At 36.4% G+C, this 16,541-nt stretch overlaps 1 protein-coding gene across 1 annotated transcript in view; it reads left to right on the top strand.

The window, feature by feature from the left end:
• Positions 1–2,833: 2,833 nt before the first annotated feature.
• Positions 2,834–16,541, top strand: part of LOC105510137 (ankyrin repeat and KH domain-containing protein 1) — a 75,183-nt gene continuing 61,475 nt past the window's right edge. The window contains exons 1-2 of the mRNA XM_011939769.1: positions 2,834–2,884; positions 14,282–14,369. Of these exons, the coding sequence (XP_011795159.1) occupies positions 2,843–2,884; positions 14,282–14,369 (130 nt within the window). The 5' untranslated portion in view covers positions 2,834–2,842. The remainder of the gene's footprint in view (positions 2,885–14,281; positions 14,370–16,541) is intronic.

Consider the following 16,541-nt stretch of genomic DNA (forward strand, 5'->3'; position numbering starts at 1 on the left):
ACCAGCCTGGGCAACATGGCGAAAACCCATCTCCACCAAAAAAAAAAAAAAAAAACACACAAAAATTAGCGGGGTGTGGTTGTGCATGCCTGTAGTCCCAGCTACTCAGGAGGCTGAAATGGATTGCTTGAGCCCAGGAAGCGGAGGTTGTAGTAAGCCGAAATTGCATCACTGCACTCCAGCCGGGGCAATAGAGGGAGACCCTATCTCAAAAAACAAACAAAGAAACAAACAAACAAAACTTACTGTGCTACAGTTGGCCCTATTAATTGCTCCTAAAGCTTTGGTGAACTATAGAAAACACAAGAATAAAATTACTTTCTGACAGTATGTGAAGACACCTTTTACAAATAGATTTTTAAAAATCAAATATTTAGTCAGTATCTATTGACTTCATTCTGAAGGACAAGGAGAGTAATATATCTTCCACCGTAGAATTTTCATGAATTATTTAAGTGGATTCAGTTTGTACATTACTAGTCTTTCTTATTATATAGCTTCATGATTCCTGAATTCCTCAACTTGACTTATCTGTTGGCTGGCTAGTATTGGTATTTTGATTTGAATTTATTCTCCCCGCTCAAAAAGGAGGTAATAGGTACTTGCATGTTTTAGAATACCATATGTTGTATTTATAAATGAATGTAGCCATGTATGAAATTATTGAATCACTTGTTCTTTCCCCTCAAAATTTTAAACCCACTATATTAGTGTTTTCTGGTACTGAATATTGCAAAAGCCTGCTAGACTATTCTCCATTATATGTAAGTGACTCCTTTTACTGTCTGGATTATTATCATGAAATTCTTTCATTGTACTTAAACATCTGTGATTTCATCAGGATGTATCTAGTGTTAATTATTCTATATTAATTTTTCCTGGGAAACAGTGAATGTTTTCTGCCTGAAGATTTTAATAAGTCATAGTCTTTAATAAGTTGTCACAGTGTTTTATTTTTTAAATTTTTATTTTTTTTTAAGTGGTGACTGTGGGGTGATATTTTCTTTTTTTTAAAGGAAGATTTCTTTCTGCTGTATTTTTGACTATTTTTCTATTCTGTTAACATCCTTTAAGATATTTACCATCCATATGTATGGTCTCCCTGATCTCCCTTATTTGTATTATCTTTATGTCTAATACATTTCTTTGTCCTTTTCTTCTGCATTGTGTCTTAAGCCTGTCATCCAGGTCACTATTTTTTTCTGTATACTTGTTTCTGCTTTTTTTTTTTTTCTTTAAAGGGACAGGGTCTTGCTTTATCCCCCAGGCTGGAGTACAGTGGCATGATCACAGCTCACTACAGCCTTGACCTCTTAGTCTCAAGCAATCCTCCCACTTCAGCCTCCTGAGTAGTTGGAACTACAGGCGCACACTGCCACACCAGCTAATTTTTTATTTTTATTTTTTGTAGAGACGAGGTTTCGCCATGTTGCCCAGGCTAGTCCCGAACCCCTGGGCTCAGGCGATCTACCCACCTTGGCTTCCCAAGTTACTGGGATTACAGGTGTGAGCCACCATGACTGACCTGTTTCTACTTCTAAATGTGGTTTTCATAGCTTCACTGTTACTGCTCCCTTATCTGCAAAGCTTGGGACCAAACGTGTTTTGGATATTTTTTTTTATTTTGGAATATTTGCAGAATATATACCCATTGAGCATCCCTAATCTGGAAATCCAAAATCTGAAATGCTCCATGAGCATTTCTTTTGAGTGTCATGTCAGTACTCAAGAAGTGTCAGATTTTGGAGCATTTCAGATTTCAGGTTTTTAGATTAGTGATGCTCAGTCTGTATTTAGTTTCTTCTATTCTTCCAATTCACTTTCCAATCTTTTGTTATATAACTTTGTTCAACTATTTAAGTAAATATTCCCTGTTCTCTTTAATTTATTTGAAAGTAATGGGGAATATTTGACTGAAATTTTATTTTTTGTTTTGTAGGAACTTCTTGATAGGTTCCATGTTGGATACTCTGTGCTTATTATTCGTATATTAATGGGACTTGCTATTTATTGAAATATGGGGTAGGGTAGCAGGGAAGAGGAAGTGAGCCTTAACAATTAGCTTCTTAAAATCATATAGTTGTCTCAGGATACTGTCTTGCTGAATCTATACCATAAGAGCATGCACTTTCTTAGGGTAAGCACATCACGTAGGTAGGAAATTGGAGTAACAGAGTGAAGTCTTCTCTAGGCCACATTTCTTTTATTTGGAGATTCAGTTGACTCTGGTCAATGACTGAAAAGCTTATTGTGGTTTCCTAAGTTGTATCCCTGTCTCACCTTTAGATAGTTTATCTCTGTTAAGAGTCTATATCTAGAGAAAATACAAACATTCCATTTCTCGAGTTCTTTGAAGGTTCTTGTTTTATTTGAAAAGTGTAAGCCCTAAGTACATTTATAATGAGGGAAAAAGCTATGTAACTATTTATCTTACAGTATTTTCCTCCATCCTCCCGACTTCTGATATGCCCAGATCTCTTGATTTCATTATTTTCTTTGGTTAGATGTTTTTAAATGTTGCTCTTTTTTTGTGGCTTTAGTTGTATTTTGAGACAAAGGCATGAATTTAAATAATTTTGCAGAAATATTTCTACATATATTAAGGTTTATATTGAAGTTTTATTGGTAAAAACCCGTAATAACACCCCCTTAAAAAATTTATACTCTGCTCTTGACATTACAGTCTCTACAGATGAGAATCTTTTTAGTTGAAGATCCTGAGTTAACAAAGCCCAGCATCTGAAGTATCGGTCACAAGGTCTTCATGGCCAAATGTGATTTTCGTTTTTGGAATAAGATCCGTGAGTTCTTCTTTTTCCTTTCGCAGGACAAGCAGGAGGACATGAAGACTATTTTGGAGGGCATAGATCCGGCCAAGCATCAGGTGAGGGTGGCCTTTGATGCTTGTAAGCTACTACGTAAAGAATAGATGTTGTAGGTAACCAGAACTCTGGATATCTGAATTCCAGCCAAGAAGTTCCAGGACCCTGCTGGGTGACAAAGGAAATCCTCTTCAATTGAAAAAGATTATGAAGTCCCAATAAAAAGAGATTTGCACTACTGGTAGTTTGTTTCCTTAGTCTTCTTTCTCAGTGATATTCCTAAAAAAATCTCTTAGGCGAAAATAGATTTTCTTATTCAGATAGTTCTTGTACATATTCCTTTATTGGGAGAGTTAGTATACCATGGAGAGAAAGTCTCAGTAATAAAGTCCTTTGCATTCAACTTTGTTTATCAAAAATCTGAAACTCAGAGTGATATTAATACATTGGATTGTTTTCAAAATAATCCTCAAATAGACAATTAGTTTAGCAAAACATTTACTATATAGTTTATGCCCTAATTTCTGTAAACTAGAAGTTTAAAATTTTCTTCTTAAAACTGTCTCCTATTATTCTGAAATTGGTTTTTAAGGTGAATATTTTTTCATAAGAAATATTTCTTTTGAAAAAATGTGTGAATTTGTGCCCAGTGGTTTTAAAAGGCAAATAAATTTAATATCCATTATAATCCAAAGAAATTTATTTAAAATCAGGAGTAGGTTTTAATTTTAAAATTAGGAATGAATTGTGATTAGATCACAAATAACTTAGGCCATCTAAGTTTCTTTTTTTTTTTTTTGAGACCATCTTGCCCTGTTGCCCAGGCTGGAGTGCAATAGCACCGCAATCTTGGCTCACTGCAGCCTCTTCCTCCCAGGTTCAAGTGATTATCCTGCCCCTGCCTCCCGAGTAGCTGGGATTACAGGCGCGCACCACCACGTCCACCTAATTTTTTGTATCTTTGGTAGAGACAGGGTTTCACCATGTTGGCCAGGCTGGTCTCGAACTCTTGACCTTGTGATCTACCTGCCTCAGCCTCCTAAAGTGCTGGGATTACAGGCATGAGTCACTGCGCCCGGCCTAAGTTTCTTAATTCTAAACCTCTCTTAATCATGATGCCTGGCCGGGCGCGGTGGCTCAAGCCTGTAATCCCAGCAATTTGGGAGGTCGAGACGGGCAGATCATGAGGTCAGGAGAGCGAGACCATCCTGGCTAACCCGGTGAAACCCTGTCTCTACTAAAAAATACAAAAAACTAGCCAGGTGAGGTGGCGTGCGCCTGTAGTCCCAGGTACTTGGGAGGCTGAGGCAGGAGAATGGCGTAAAGGGAGGCGGAGGTTGCAGTGAGTTGAGATCCCGCCACTGCACTCCAGCCTGGGCGACAGAGCAAGACTCCGTCTCAAAAAAAAAAAAAAAAAAACCACGATGTTTATTAGGTGTCTTCATCATTTGCTTGTTAAATGAGAAGCTGTTTTATTTATTGTTTAGATTTTTTAAAATTTCTTTTTTGTTTTTTGTTTTTTTTGAGACAGGGTCTCACTGTGTTGGAATGCAGTGGCATGCTCTCGGCTCACTGCAACCTTCCCATCCCAGGCTCAAGTGATTTTCCTGCCTCAGCCCCCTGAGTAGCTGGGACTAGAGGCGTGCACCACCATGCGCAACTAATTTTTTTTATTTTTATAGAGATGAGGTTTCACTGTACTGTCCCGGCTGGGTATATTCATTCTGTTTTGAAGTAAGTAAGTTTATTTCACAAAATGTGGTGTGAACATGTGAGCTTCTACTCAGTTTGTATGATATTGCAGGCTCCTATCAAGAATGTAAAGCTGAGTGTTATTTCAGATCAGAGTAATTCTTTTTCCCTGGATTTGTTAGAGGAAATGTAATTGTAAACCTTTCTCTCTAGTTGCAAGTCTCAAAACTTAGGATTTTTTAAAAAATGAGTTTTGCAGCCCCACGTTTACAGGTTCAGATTCCATAGATCTGAAATAGTGGGGTCTGCATTTGTACTAATATTTCAGGAGATTCTGATGACAAGTTCTCCATATCTTACACTTTGAGACATTGGTAGAGGCCATACAGATTATTCTGCATCATTGTTGAGTTCTTTACTTTTTCCATCTTTGCTTTATAATCGATCATTTTTCCTCCATCCAAATTGAATAAACTTGGTTTTTCTCTCTGTTACTTGTGATTTTTAGAAAATATGTGCTAAACACAAGCCTTAGGACCAGTGCCTCTTTTTGCCATATCAGTTCTCCTGAGGGATATGAATCCAATCAGTAATAGTAGATCACTAGTAATGATTAATATACAGTGGTGGGTTGAAAGAACATACTCCCCATGGAAGAATGTTGGAATCCTCTAGTACATGCAGTATCAAACAATCTCCCTCCCTTTCTCTGTGATTTTGGTCTTTCTCCTTAGAGAATGTCCTTCCTCCAACTCCAAAAGACATTGCCTCTGTGGTATAGTTACAATTCTTAAATATGTCTTGGGTGCCCTGTGGCTGTGATTTTTTTTTTTTAAGGGAAATTAACTTATTTTAAATAAAATAAACTTAATTTAAAATAAAATTTTGTTATCTAAAGCCAAATAGAAAAAAAATTCCACATTTTTTCTTATAGTGCTCATTCATCAGAACCAATTTTTTTTTTGGAGATGGTCTCACTTTGTTGCTCAATGTAGAGTACAATAGTGTGATTATGGCTCACTGCAGCTCTGAACTCCTGGGCTCATGGCATCCCCCTGCCTCAGCCTCCTGAGTAGCTAGGACTACAGGTATGCACCACAATGCCTGGCTAATTTTTAAATTTTTTTCAGAGACAAAGTCTTGCTATCTTGCCCAGACTTGTAGTGTATTTTTTATGGGTATATTTTTAGGGAGCTTATGAGCTCTAGTAATCCACTTATCAATGCATTTCAACTGTTAGTAATGACCTTACCTTAATAAACTTTAAATGTGACCTTACCTTCCACTTTTTAACTTTTTTATTAAGGAATAGCAGATAAACTTTTTTTTTTTTTTTTTTTTTGAGACGGAGTCTCTCACTGTTGCCCAGGCTGGAGTGCAGTGGCACAATCTCAGCATTTCAGCTCACTTCAAGCTCTGCCTCCCGGGTTCACACCATTCTCCTGCCTCAGCCTCCCAAGTAGCTGGGACTACAGGCACCCGCCACCACGCCCGGCTAATTTTTTGGATTTTTAGTAGAGACGGGGTTTCACCATTTTAGCCAGGATGTTCTCCATCTCCTGACCTCATGATCCGCCCGCCTTGGCCCACCACAGTGCTGGAATTACAGGCGTGAGCCACCGAACCCAGCCATATATACATATTTTTAACTTTACTACTTAAAACTAGGAAATTTTTGTCAATTTCTTAAAAATCTAAAACTGCCTATGGAATACACAAAACTCCTAATACATTTCTTTTAAAGCCAAGTTCTCTCTTTATATGTTATTGTGTATTGAATGAGTTCTTTTCAGCTCTCTCCAGCTTGTTTAAATATAAGTACAAATGACTTCCAGTCAAGAAGGTAAAGTCATTATTAGTATATAGAAAAATGAATCTAAAAATATGTAGTTGTGCCCCAAAACAACAAGATTAAAGATCTCCATGGACTAGAAATGAAGCATGGATCCACAGTTTAAGCTGTAGTCCCAAGGAGAATTAAGGGCTAAAAAAATACACAATGGGGCTGAGATTTCAGCATGTACAGAGGAATAGGGAGTGAATGCATTTCACATGTAGTACATCAGTAGATCTAGTCTACTTGAATAAAGCAAGGAACTGGGATCTTATTGCCCTACCTGTGAACCAAAATGGATTAAAAAAAACTTGGAGCAACTATCTAGGGTTATGGTTAGAAATTAGCAAGTTGTCACATCCAGGTTATATGTAAAAACACAAACCCAAAAAAACTACAAAAAAAAGGCCAGGGGGAAGAAATTAGCAAATTGTCATTAGTAGAGGGAAGAAGCAGAGACAACTGTGTGACTAAAAACTTGGAGGACAACATTCTTGATTTAGGAAACAGAAGTGAAATACCTCTATGAGACAAGAACCTTAGGTGTCCAGCAAAATATCTACTTCTGAAATGAACTCCAAGAGCCAGACTGAGGCAACTTCCAAAACATCTGATAAGAAGGAGTACATCTGTGGATGGAAAAGAAACTATAACAAAACACCTCCCATCAAAATGAGTTTCCTCAAATAAAAAAATTATAAAGTTGGAGAGCAAATCTTTATCAAGAAAGATAGTCAAAATGTAAACAAACAAAAAGAAATTATAATACACTCAAGGAAATTGAAATAAACTTTAATCTTGAGAATTTTAAACATGTTTATTTTAAACTATGACCAGTAACCATAAAACAGTGTGAAGTAATAAAGCAAAAGCTGATAATTACGTATTAAGAACTGCTGTATATAAAATAAAGTAAAAGTTTTGGGGGGTAACCTCAATATATAGGGTAAGACAGCATATTAGACACAGTTGAATACGTTAGTGAATAAATGAGGGATAAAACAAGAAATAATACAATAAAATATAAAATATAATAAAGATAGAAAATATGAAAAAGAAATTGAGACCAAGAGAATAGATTAGAAGCTCCACCATGTATCTACTAGAAGTTCCTGAAGGAGAGGATAGAAATGGAGGGGAGAGGAAATGTTTGAAGAGAGTAGTGGAGAATTTTCTAGCATTGTAGCTAGACATGAATCCTTGACTGAAGAATCATATCCGTCACTAAGCAGAACAGATGAAACTGTGGAACTTTAAGGATAATGAAAAATGTCTTAAAAGCTATCAGAGGAAAAAAACACATTACCTACAAAAGAACAACCATCAAAGTTTTGACATTCTCATCAGCAATAATAAATTACAGAAGATGATGGGAAGTAATATCCTCAAAATGCCAAGATAAAATAATACAATACAGAATTTTGTACTTAAGTACCATTCTAGAGAAGGAAAATAAACGTATTTTCAAATCTACAAAGAATAAATGAGTTTACCATCATTAGACCCTTGACAAAAGAAGTACTAAAAGATATATACATCAATAAGAAGAAAAGTGAGTCTTGGAGGAAGGCATGGAATACAAGAAACTATGGTAAGCAATGAAATTGATAAAACATTATAATTACAAATGTTTGAGTTTAAAAACCTAAATTTTAATGTTTAAAACCAAAGTAGTACTAAAATTCTAGAAAACAATAGCAGGAAATTCAGAAGGATGTGTTAGAGAGTTTAAAAGCCACGCTAGAGTCTTTTGTTGTTCAGGAGGAGAAGGTACTGAATAAAGCTTTTTTTAAAGAAAAATAGAATAGTAATCAGAACAAATATAAAGCTATTAAATTCGACTGTTAAAGGGCAGAGACTTCTGAATTAGAGTCAGAATCAAAATGTAGCAAATGCTGTTTGCAGGAGACAAACCTAAAGCAAAATGAGGAAAGCTTGACAGTGATGGGAAAAAATTATGTAAAGCAATATTAATATCAGACAAAATGGAATTTTAAGCCAAAAGCATTTTTAGAAATGAATACTCCTCCAACTGAGAAAATAATTACCAATCAGTAACTAACAATCTACCATCCAAATAAAATATAAAACTGCAAAATTGCAAGAGAAATGGTCAGATCTGCATTTGTAGTGGTAGGATTTTTTTTCACACACTTCTCAATGAAACTGGTGAATCAAACAGATAAAATGGTTGTTAAAAATCAAACAATTTTTTATCTTACAGAAAGCTAGCATTCTGTTTCCAGTAAATTGTATTCTCTTGTAATACATGGAATATTTATAGAAATTGTCCATGTTTTAGGCTACAGAGAAGTCGGAAGAAACTCCTGAATCTTCATCATGTGGACTATATTCTCTGATTCCTCTTGCCTTGAAATTACACATCAACAATAAAGTCTTATTTAATTCCATACATTTAGAAATTGAAGGAAAATACTTTTTTTCTTTTTTGAGACAGAGTCTTGCTGTGTCACCCTGGCTGGAGTGCAGTGGCGTGATCTTAGCTCACTGCAACCTCCACCCACCGGATTCAAGCAATTCTGCCTCAGCCTCCCAAGTAGCTGGGACTACAGGCACCTGTCACCACGCCTGGGTAATTTTTGTATTTTTAGTAGAGATGGGGTTTCACCACGTTGGCCAGGCTGGTCTTGAACTCCTGACCTTGTGATTCACCCACCTTGGCCTCCCAAAGTGCTGGGATTACAGGCGTGAGCCACCATGCCCAGCCAGGAAAATACTTTTACAAAATTCATGGGGTTAAGAGGCAATACCATTAAAAATTACACGGTAGAAACTGAGTTACCAGTGCACACCAAAACTTGAGAAGGGAGAACATACCTGAAGTTGTCCTTAGAAGGAAAATTGTAGTTCTGTATATCAGTATATTAAAGATGAAAATAAATTTTAAAACAACAGCACAAAGGAAGAAGAAAATAATAAAAGCAGGAGAACACATCATTCTATCATATATGGTATTCTATGGTACATGATATTCTATGGTATAGAATGAGGTGTTGCCCAAATCTAGGGAAAAAAATATAAAAGCAAAAGTTAACACAATAGAAAATAATTTCAAAAAGAGATACAAAAGAAAATATAGGGATGAAGAGTGAAATTAAAAGCTAGTTTTTAAAAAAAGATTACCAAAACAGATAAAACAAGCCAGGCTTTTTATTTATTTATTTATTTATTTATTTTTATTTATTTTTTTTAGGGGAAAAGGCACAGATAACAATAAACTTAAAAGTGAATTATAATTATGAGATCTTTAAAATTCAGTCAATAAATGTGAATGCTCAGATGAAATGAATACTAATTTTTGCTAGAAATATATAAATTATCAAAATTGACTCTAGAATAGGAAACCATGTGTTACAAATTGAATCAGTAGTTTAAAATTACTCATCTATAGAAGGTAAGAGGTTCAAATGGATTTATGGCTGAATTTTACCAAATGTTCAGGGTTTTTTGTTTTTTGTTTGTTTTGTTTTTGAGACAGAGTTCCGCTCTTGTTGCCCAGGCTGGAGTGTAATGGCGCAATTTTTGCTCACCACAACATTCACCTCCAAGGTTCGAACGATTCTCCTGCCTCAGCCTCCCGAGTAGCTGGGATTACAGGCATGCACCACCTTGCCCAGCTAATTTTGTATTTTTAGTAGAGATGGGGTTTCTCCATGTTGGTCAGGCTGGTCTCAAACTCTCGACCTCAGGTGATCCACCTGCCTCAGCCTCCTAAAGTGCTGGGATTAAAGGCATGAACCACCGTGCCCGGCTGGACACCTCTCCTCCCTTTCCCCCTCCCCCTCTCCCTCCCCCTTTGTTTTCTTTCTTTTTGATGGAGTCTTGCTCTGTTGCCCAGGCCGGAGTGCAGTGGTGTGATCTTGGCTCACTGCAAGCTCCGCCTCCTGGGTTCACGCCATTCTCCCGCCTCAGCCTCCCGATTAGTTGGGACAAGAGGCACCTGCCACCACACCCGACTAATTTTGTTTTTGTTTTTGTTTTTGTTTTTTTTGTATTTTTAATAGAGATGGGGTTTCAATGTGTTAGCCAGGATGGTCTCGATCTCCTGACCTCGTGATCCGCCTGCCTCAGCCTCCCAAACTGCTGGGATTACAGGCATGAGCCACCGTGCCCAGCCGAAATAGATACTTTCTATATTATTCTAGCTGTTCTCAAGAACAGAAAAAGAAACGTTAAATTGTACGATATTTAAGTTTGTAGCCTTGGAAAATAATTTTCTGTGTTTATAAAGGGAAAAAAATCAGAAACAATTTGTATCCTAAAATGTTATTAGTATTGAACAAATAGTGGCTATATGACTAAATCCAATGTTCATAAATAGTACGATGTATACAAATTTGATTCCCATTGTATACATATGTACATTGTTTCCCATGATATACACACATATATGTATATATGTACATTGTACATATATATTCCCATTATTGATTCCCATTATATACGTGTGTTCCCATTATATATATGCATTCCTATTATACATGTATATTCCCATTATATACATACATATGTATATATACGTATATGTACTTGTATATATATGCATATGTGTATGTATATAATGGGAATCAATGGGAATATATATTATATATGTATGTGTACAATGGGGACCAATAATAGTAATATATATGTATAATGTATGTATATAACGGGAATCTATTCTTATACATATACATATGTATATAATGGGAATATTCCATATATACATATATAGATATATTATAATTTTTTTTTTTTTCTGCTTCTTGCAGAGCAGGGCTAACCCTTAGGGAGTGTGCCCAGAGTAGCCTGATTCCCATTTTAAAAGAAGGATTTAGTAGTCAGATATTTTGGGGCAAATATTGTGTGTTGTGGGATATACATTATTCATTTTAAGACACAAAATGTTGTAAATATAGACTAGTGGCATTGTTTTATCAACTTTTTTCAAATGTGATTATGTTATTCAAAACTAAAGGAATGAATGTATATTTATAGAGAGGAAAATAAAATAGGTAGCTTTTCACCCCTTTTATTTCAGGAATTATATTAATATGTTGAATTTTGAAACTTGGTGTGAGGATATTGGGACTGTACTTTCTGATTTCGTGTCTTTTAACAACTATGGTAATATTTTAAATATACAGAATTAACAGTTACTATTTATTTATTTATTTATTTGTTTGTTTGTTTTTGAGACAGAATCTCACCCTGTCGCCCAGGCTGGAGTGCAGTGGCTCCATCTTAGCTCACTGCAAGCTCCGCCTCCTGGCTTTACGCCATTCTCCTGCCTCAGCCTCCCAAGTAGCTGGGACTACAGGCGCCCGCCACCTCGCCCAGCTAGTTTTTTGTATTTTTTAATAGAGACAGGGTTTCACCGTGTTAGCCAGGATGGTCTCGATCTCATGACCTCGTGATCCGCCCGTCTCGGCCTCCCAAAGTGCTGGGATTACAGGCTTGAGCCACTGCGCCCGGCCAAACAGTTATTTTTTAAAGTTTATTCTAAATCAGGGCTGAAAGCTTTGAAATCATTTGTCTTTGCCATTACTCACGGGACCTAATTATGTTGATATGACCTAATTATGTTGATCGCCGCCAGGCTTAAGAAATAAGAAAGAGAAAAGGGTAAAGAAAGGATAAGAGACATTAATATTGCCCAACTATGTTCTAATAATAACATATCAGTTGCAGATAATCAGTATCTTACTCTCAGGTTTAACTACTGCTCTTAGTTTCTTGTTTAGTTGACTTTCCTTTCTCTTATTTACCTAGTACAAAATAATAAAAACTTCAAACCTCAATGCTATGAGAGGGATGATTTGAGAGTTCAGTTATGCTTAGTTTCCTGCATGATTAAACAATTTTTAGTCACTCAATCGTTTAAGCATTATGTGTACAGTGGCGAGCAAAAAAAGACAAGATCATTGTTCTCATGGAGCTTATCGTTTAGTGGAGGAGACAGGTTAGCTAAATAAAATACTTACACAGACTAAAATACGATTGTAGTTGATGAAGGAGAGGTTCATAGAGATGTATGTCCATAATAGGAAGAGTGATTTAGTCAGGAAGTTCAGGGAGGTCTTCCTTGAGGAAATAACACTTGACTTGAGATGTAAAGGATGAAAATGAGTTAGTGGAGGGAAAGCATTGAAGAGAAGAGAGACCAGTATGTGCGAAAAAGTTGTGAGGCAGGAAGGGAAAAAACAAGTTGCTAAATGGGCAATTTATTTCCAGGATGTGGTTGATTGTAATGATAGTTCAGAAATAAGTTGGATAGAAAACCTGGACAAACAACTTTCTAGGTCTTTCCGAGTAAGGTCTTTGTGATATATATTCAGTTTTATTTGAAGTAAATTGCCAGAATGTTAGATTTACCTAAGTTTGAATGTGAGTTCAAGATCTATTCTAAAGCCAAATTATTTTGGCATTATCTGTAGTTATTCATTTTTCCGTAAACTAGAATTAAAAGATTCTTATTTAATTAACATGTATAACAATTAAAAAGCCAAAACATAAAGTAGTTTTTTTAGTAGATTGAGTGATACTACACTATCAAGATTTTTTTTTTTTTTTTTGAGGCGGAGTCTCGCTCTGTCGCCCGGACTGGAGTGCAGTGGCCAGATCTCAGCTCACTGCAAGCTCCGCCTCCCGGGTTTACGCCATTCTACTGCCTCAGCCTCCGGAGTAGCTGGGACTACAGGCGCCCGCCACCTCGCCCGGCTAGTTTTTGTATTTTTAGTAGAGACGGGGTTTCACCGTGTTAGCCAGGATGGTCTCGATCTCCTGACCTCGTGATCCGCCCGTCTCGGCCTCCCAAAGTGCTGGGATTACAGGCTTGAGCCACCGCGCCCGGCCAAGATTTTTTTTTTAAACCTATTTAAGGGAGGAATTCCTATCATTTTCTGTGAGGTCTCCGTTGGGTTGACAGTCTACTCATTTCTTATTATTTTGTCTGAGTTGTAGAGCAGGATAGTTAAAATGTAAATAGACTAAATTGTATTCTGTTGGGAGAGCACCTATTTTAAATTGATCATGTGGTAATTATAGGATTTTCAGAGTTAATTAGAAGAATATAGCTGAAATAAAGCTTTAATCACCAGTCTTTATCAGTTTTTTCATAGTAACAAAAGAGAACCAGAACAACAGAAATTCATGTTTGCATACATAGTGAAAGAGGGGATAGGTAAGAGAACTTTTCGAAGAAGCAGTATGTACGCTACATTTTAATACTTAGGTGAATTTAATGAGTTCATAATTCTCCCAACAGACAGTATTACCATATAAGCAAGCTCCTTTTAGTGGCATTTGATGTGAGGCATGCATAATTAAAAACTGTTTATCATTCATTCCTCTTGCTGGCGAACTTCCTAGAAAGAACAATCTTTCTAGGAGTTGTATCTTTTGCCTTTGACTATTCAAGTGTTTAATTTCTACTTAAAAACTCTACCCATTGGTATATTTTTCTTCTTCATTTTTCCGTTACTCCTAAAATACCATAGTGTTTTTCTTCAGGGAATCATTTGCATCCTTTGATAGAGCTTTTATTGGCTTCTGCTATAAGATCAAGATTCTTCTAATTGTTGCACAGTACTGAGGTTCGTTTTTCACAGTCCAGATAAATAGTTAGGAAACATTTTTTAAAACTCAGAATTAGAAAAATGCAGTGATTTCTCTTTGGGAACTAAACAAAACATTAATATTATCTTTAATGGTTATTACTTGGTATGCAAAACTGAACTTGCCCTTAGAAAGTTACATTATCTAGTGTGGACAGAAAATCCTGTGTATTGGGGGAATTGAGGTAGGTGGTATAAGTATCTACATTGAGTAAGTATATTAAATCCTCATTATTTCTCATTTCATCAGTACTGTTTTTAAAATAGATGGTTAGACCGTTGGCATTGATGGATTATTTTTTCCATTTCTTTAACAGGAACATGAATCTGAAGGTGGAAGAACACCTTTGATGAAAGCTGCAAGAGCTGGTCATTTGTGCACTGTGCAGTTTCTTATTAGCAAAGGTAAAGAAAGGGCAAGTGATCATTTCCAAGAGGCTACAGTTTATGGGAAAAAAAATCCTAAACTGTTGCAATTTATGTTATGGCTACTTTACCTATAGTAAAGTATTATATTCTTGCCTTTTGTTGTTGTATTTTGTTTAGTAAGCATAGAGTTTGTGAGTTATTTACCAGGAATTTTCTTTGTTAGTTTTGAATTTTAAGTTTTCATTAACCAAACAACATGTGGTTGCTCCCAACTTAGAAAAGCCAAATGTAAAATGTCCCGCTATGATTAGGTGGATATTCAACAGCTAATGATAAGTCTGTTCTGCTGGAGATGTGGGTGGGGGACAGAGAGGAAGTCTGCTACTGTGGTACTTGTGTGTGGTACAGTTGAATTAACTGAGTTTGTAAGGGTCTTATTTATTATAATTTTTATATTTCTTTAGAAATTCTATTATTAGAATTATATTTAGGCAAAAATTTACAACTGCTGGATGAAGAATTAGCGTAAGACTGTTTACTGCAGAAAAATAAAATGCTGTGGAACCAATGTTAGGTTTAACCATATGTAATTGTCATGTTATGAATCAAAAATGGTAATGTCAGCAGTTTCATTTGGTTCAGCCTAACTCTTTGTATAGAGTCAGAAATACTGTGGCATCTAATGAAACATCCTAGGATAGGATGATAAAAATACAAGGAAGATTCATTCAGGTGGTGTTATGTTGTTAGGATAAAATTTATATTTATATTTTAATAGATTTCTGACATGTAGTAACATTAAAAATGCAGGGTAAGATTTTATCATTTTGTTTTATTTTTTTTGAGAAGGAGTTTCACTGTTTTTGCCCAGGCTGGAGTGCAATGGCACAAACATGGCTCACTGCAACCTCTATCTCCCGGGTTCAAGTGATTCTCTTGCCTCAGCCTCCCGACTAGCTGGGATTACAGGCATGCACCACCATGCTCAGCTAATTTTGTATTTTTAGTAGAGACAGGGTTTTACCATGGTTGGCCAGGGTGGTCTCAAACTCCTGACCTGAGGGGATCCGCCAGCCTCGGCCCCCTAAAGTGCTGGGATTACAGGCATGAGCCACCGCACCTGGCCAGATTTTATCATTTTAAATGTACTTGTTTTCTTCTGAATTGGATAAAACTAGGTTTATTTTCTTCATATTGCATTTTTGCTGCCAAGTAACGCGTATCTTTACGTAATATAGTCTGTAAAAGCTGCTTACCTCAACCACAAAGAAATAGACAGATAACCTCTGGAGTTCTCTTATGCTTCTTTACTAAAGAGGATACCTAATCATACCCAACAACAACCTGCTAAGAATATAATCAGGCTTGTCAGGAATAGGAACACATTGATTATATCCTTTCAGGTAAAATAATCCTGTCATCTAAAATAATTTCATGTTGCTAATCTCACGATGTTTATTGCTGTATTTTACCTTTTCCAAAAGGTACTTCTATGCAAGTTAGGATTAGATTCAGCTGAATATTTTCTGAAAATTAGACAAACTGATAGTAGTAGTTTTACCCACCGACTTATTTTTCTCTTAAATAAGATAGGTAGAATTAAGAAGGAAGAATGAAATTCTATAGTCTTAACTTTCTAGTTGAGATCTTTTGAAATTGTTAAAGGTAGCTGAACTAAAGTTATTTTTTCCAGGGGTCAAAAATAATTTATCTGGCCGGGCGCGGTGGCTCAAGCCTGTAATCCCAGCACTTTGGGAGGCCGAGACGGGTGGATCACGAGGTCAGAAGATCGAGACCATCCTGGCTAACACGGTGAAACCTCGTCTCTACTAAAAAATGCAAAAAACTAGCTGGGCGAGGTGGCCCAGCTACTCGGGAGGCTGAGGCAGGAGAATGGCGTAAACTCAGGAGGCGGAGCTTGCAGTGAGCTGAGATCCGGCCACTGCACTCCAGCCTGGGCGACAGAGCCAGACTCCGTCTCAAAAAAAAAAAAAAAAAAAAATTTATCAAAAAAGAAGCTAAAAAAAGGCTTTGCATTTAGACATTTTTCAGGTCATGTTATACACAGCTATTGAGCAACCTGCCTTTCAAATAACATATCTGGATAATATTCTATCTTCTCTTCATATCCAGGTCCCCCAACTCTTAAAATACACAATATGAAGAATTATATATCTCTTAAACATTGCTTAAAAAAATCTGTTTTCT

Source organism: Colobus angolensis, unplaced genomic scaffold, assembly GCF_000951035.1.
Source record: "Colobus angolensis palliatus isolate OR3802 unplaced genomic scaffold, Cang.pa_1.0 Scaffold183, whole genome shotgun sequence".
Taxonomy (NCBI): domain Eukaryota; kingdom Metazoa; phylum Chordata; class Mammalia; order Primates; family Cercopithecidae; genus Colobus; species Colobus angolensis.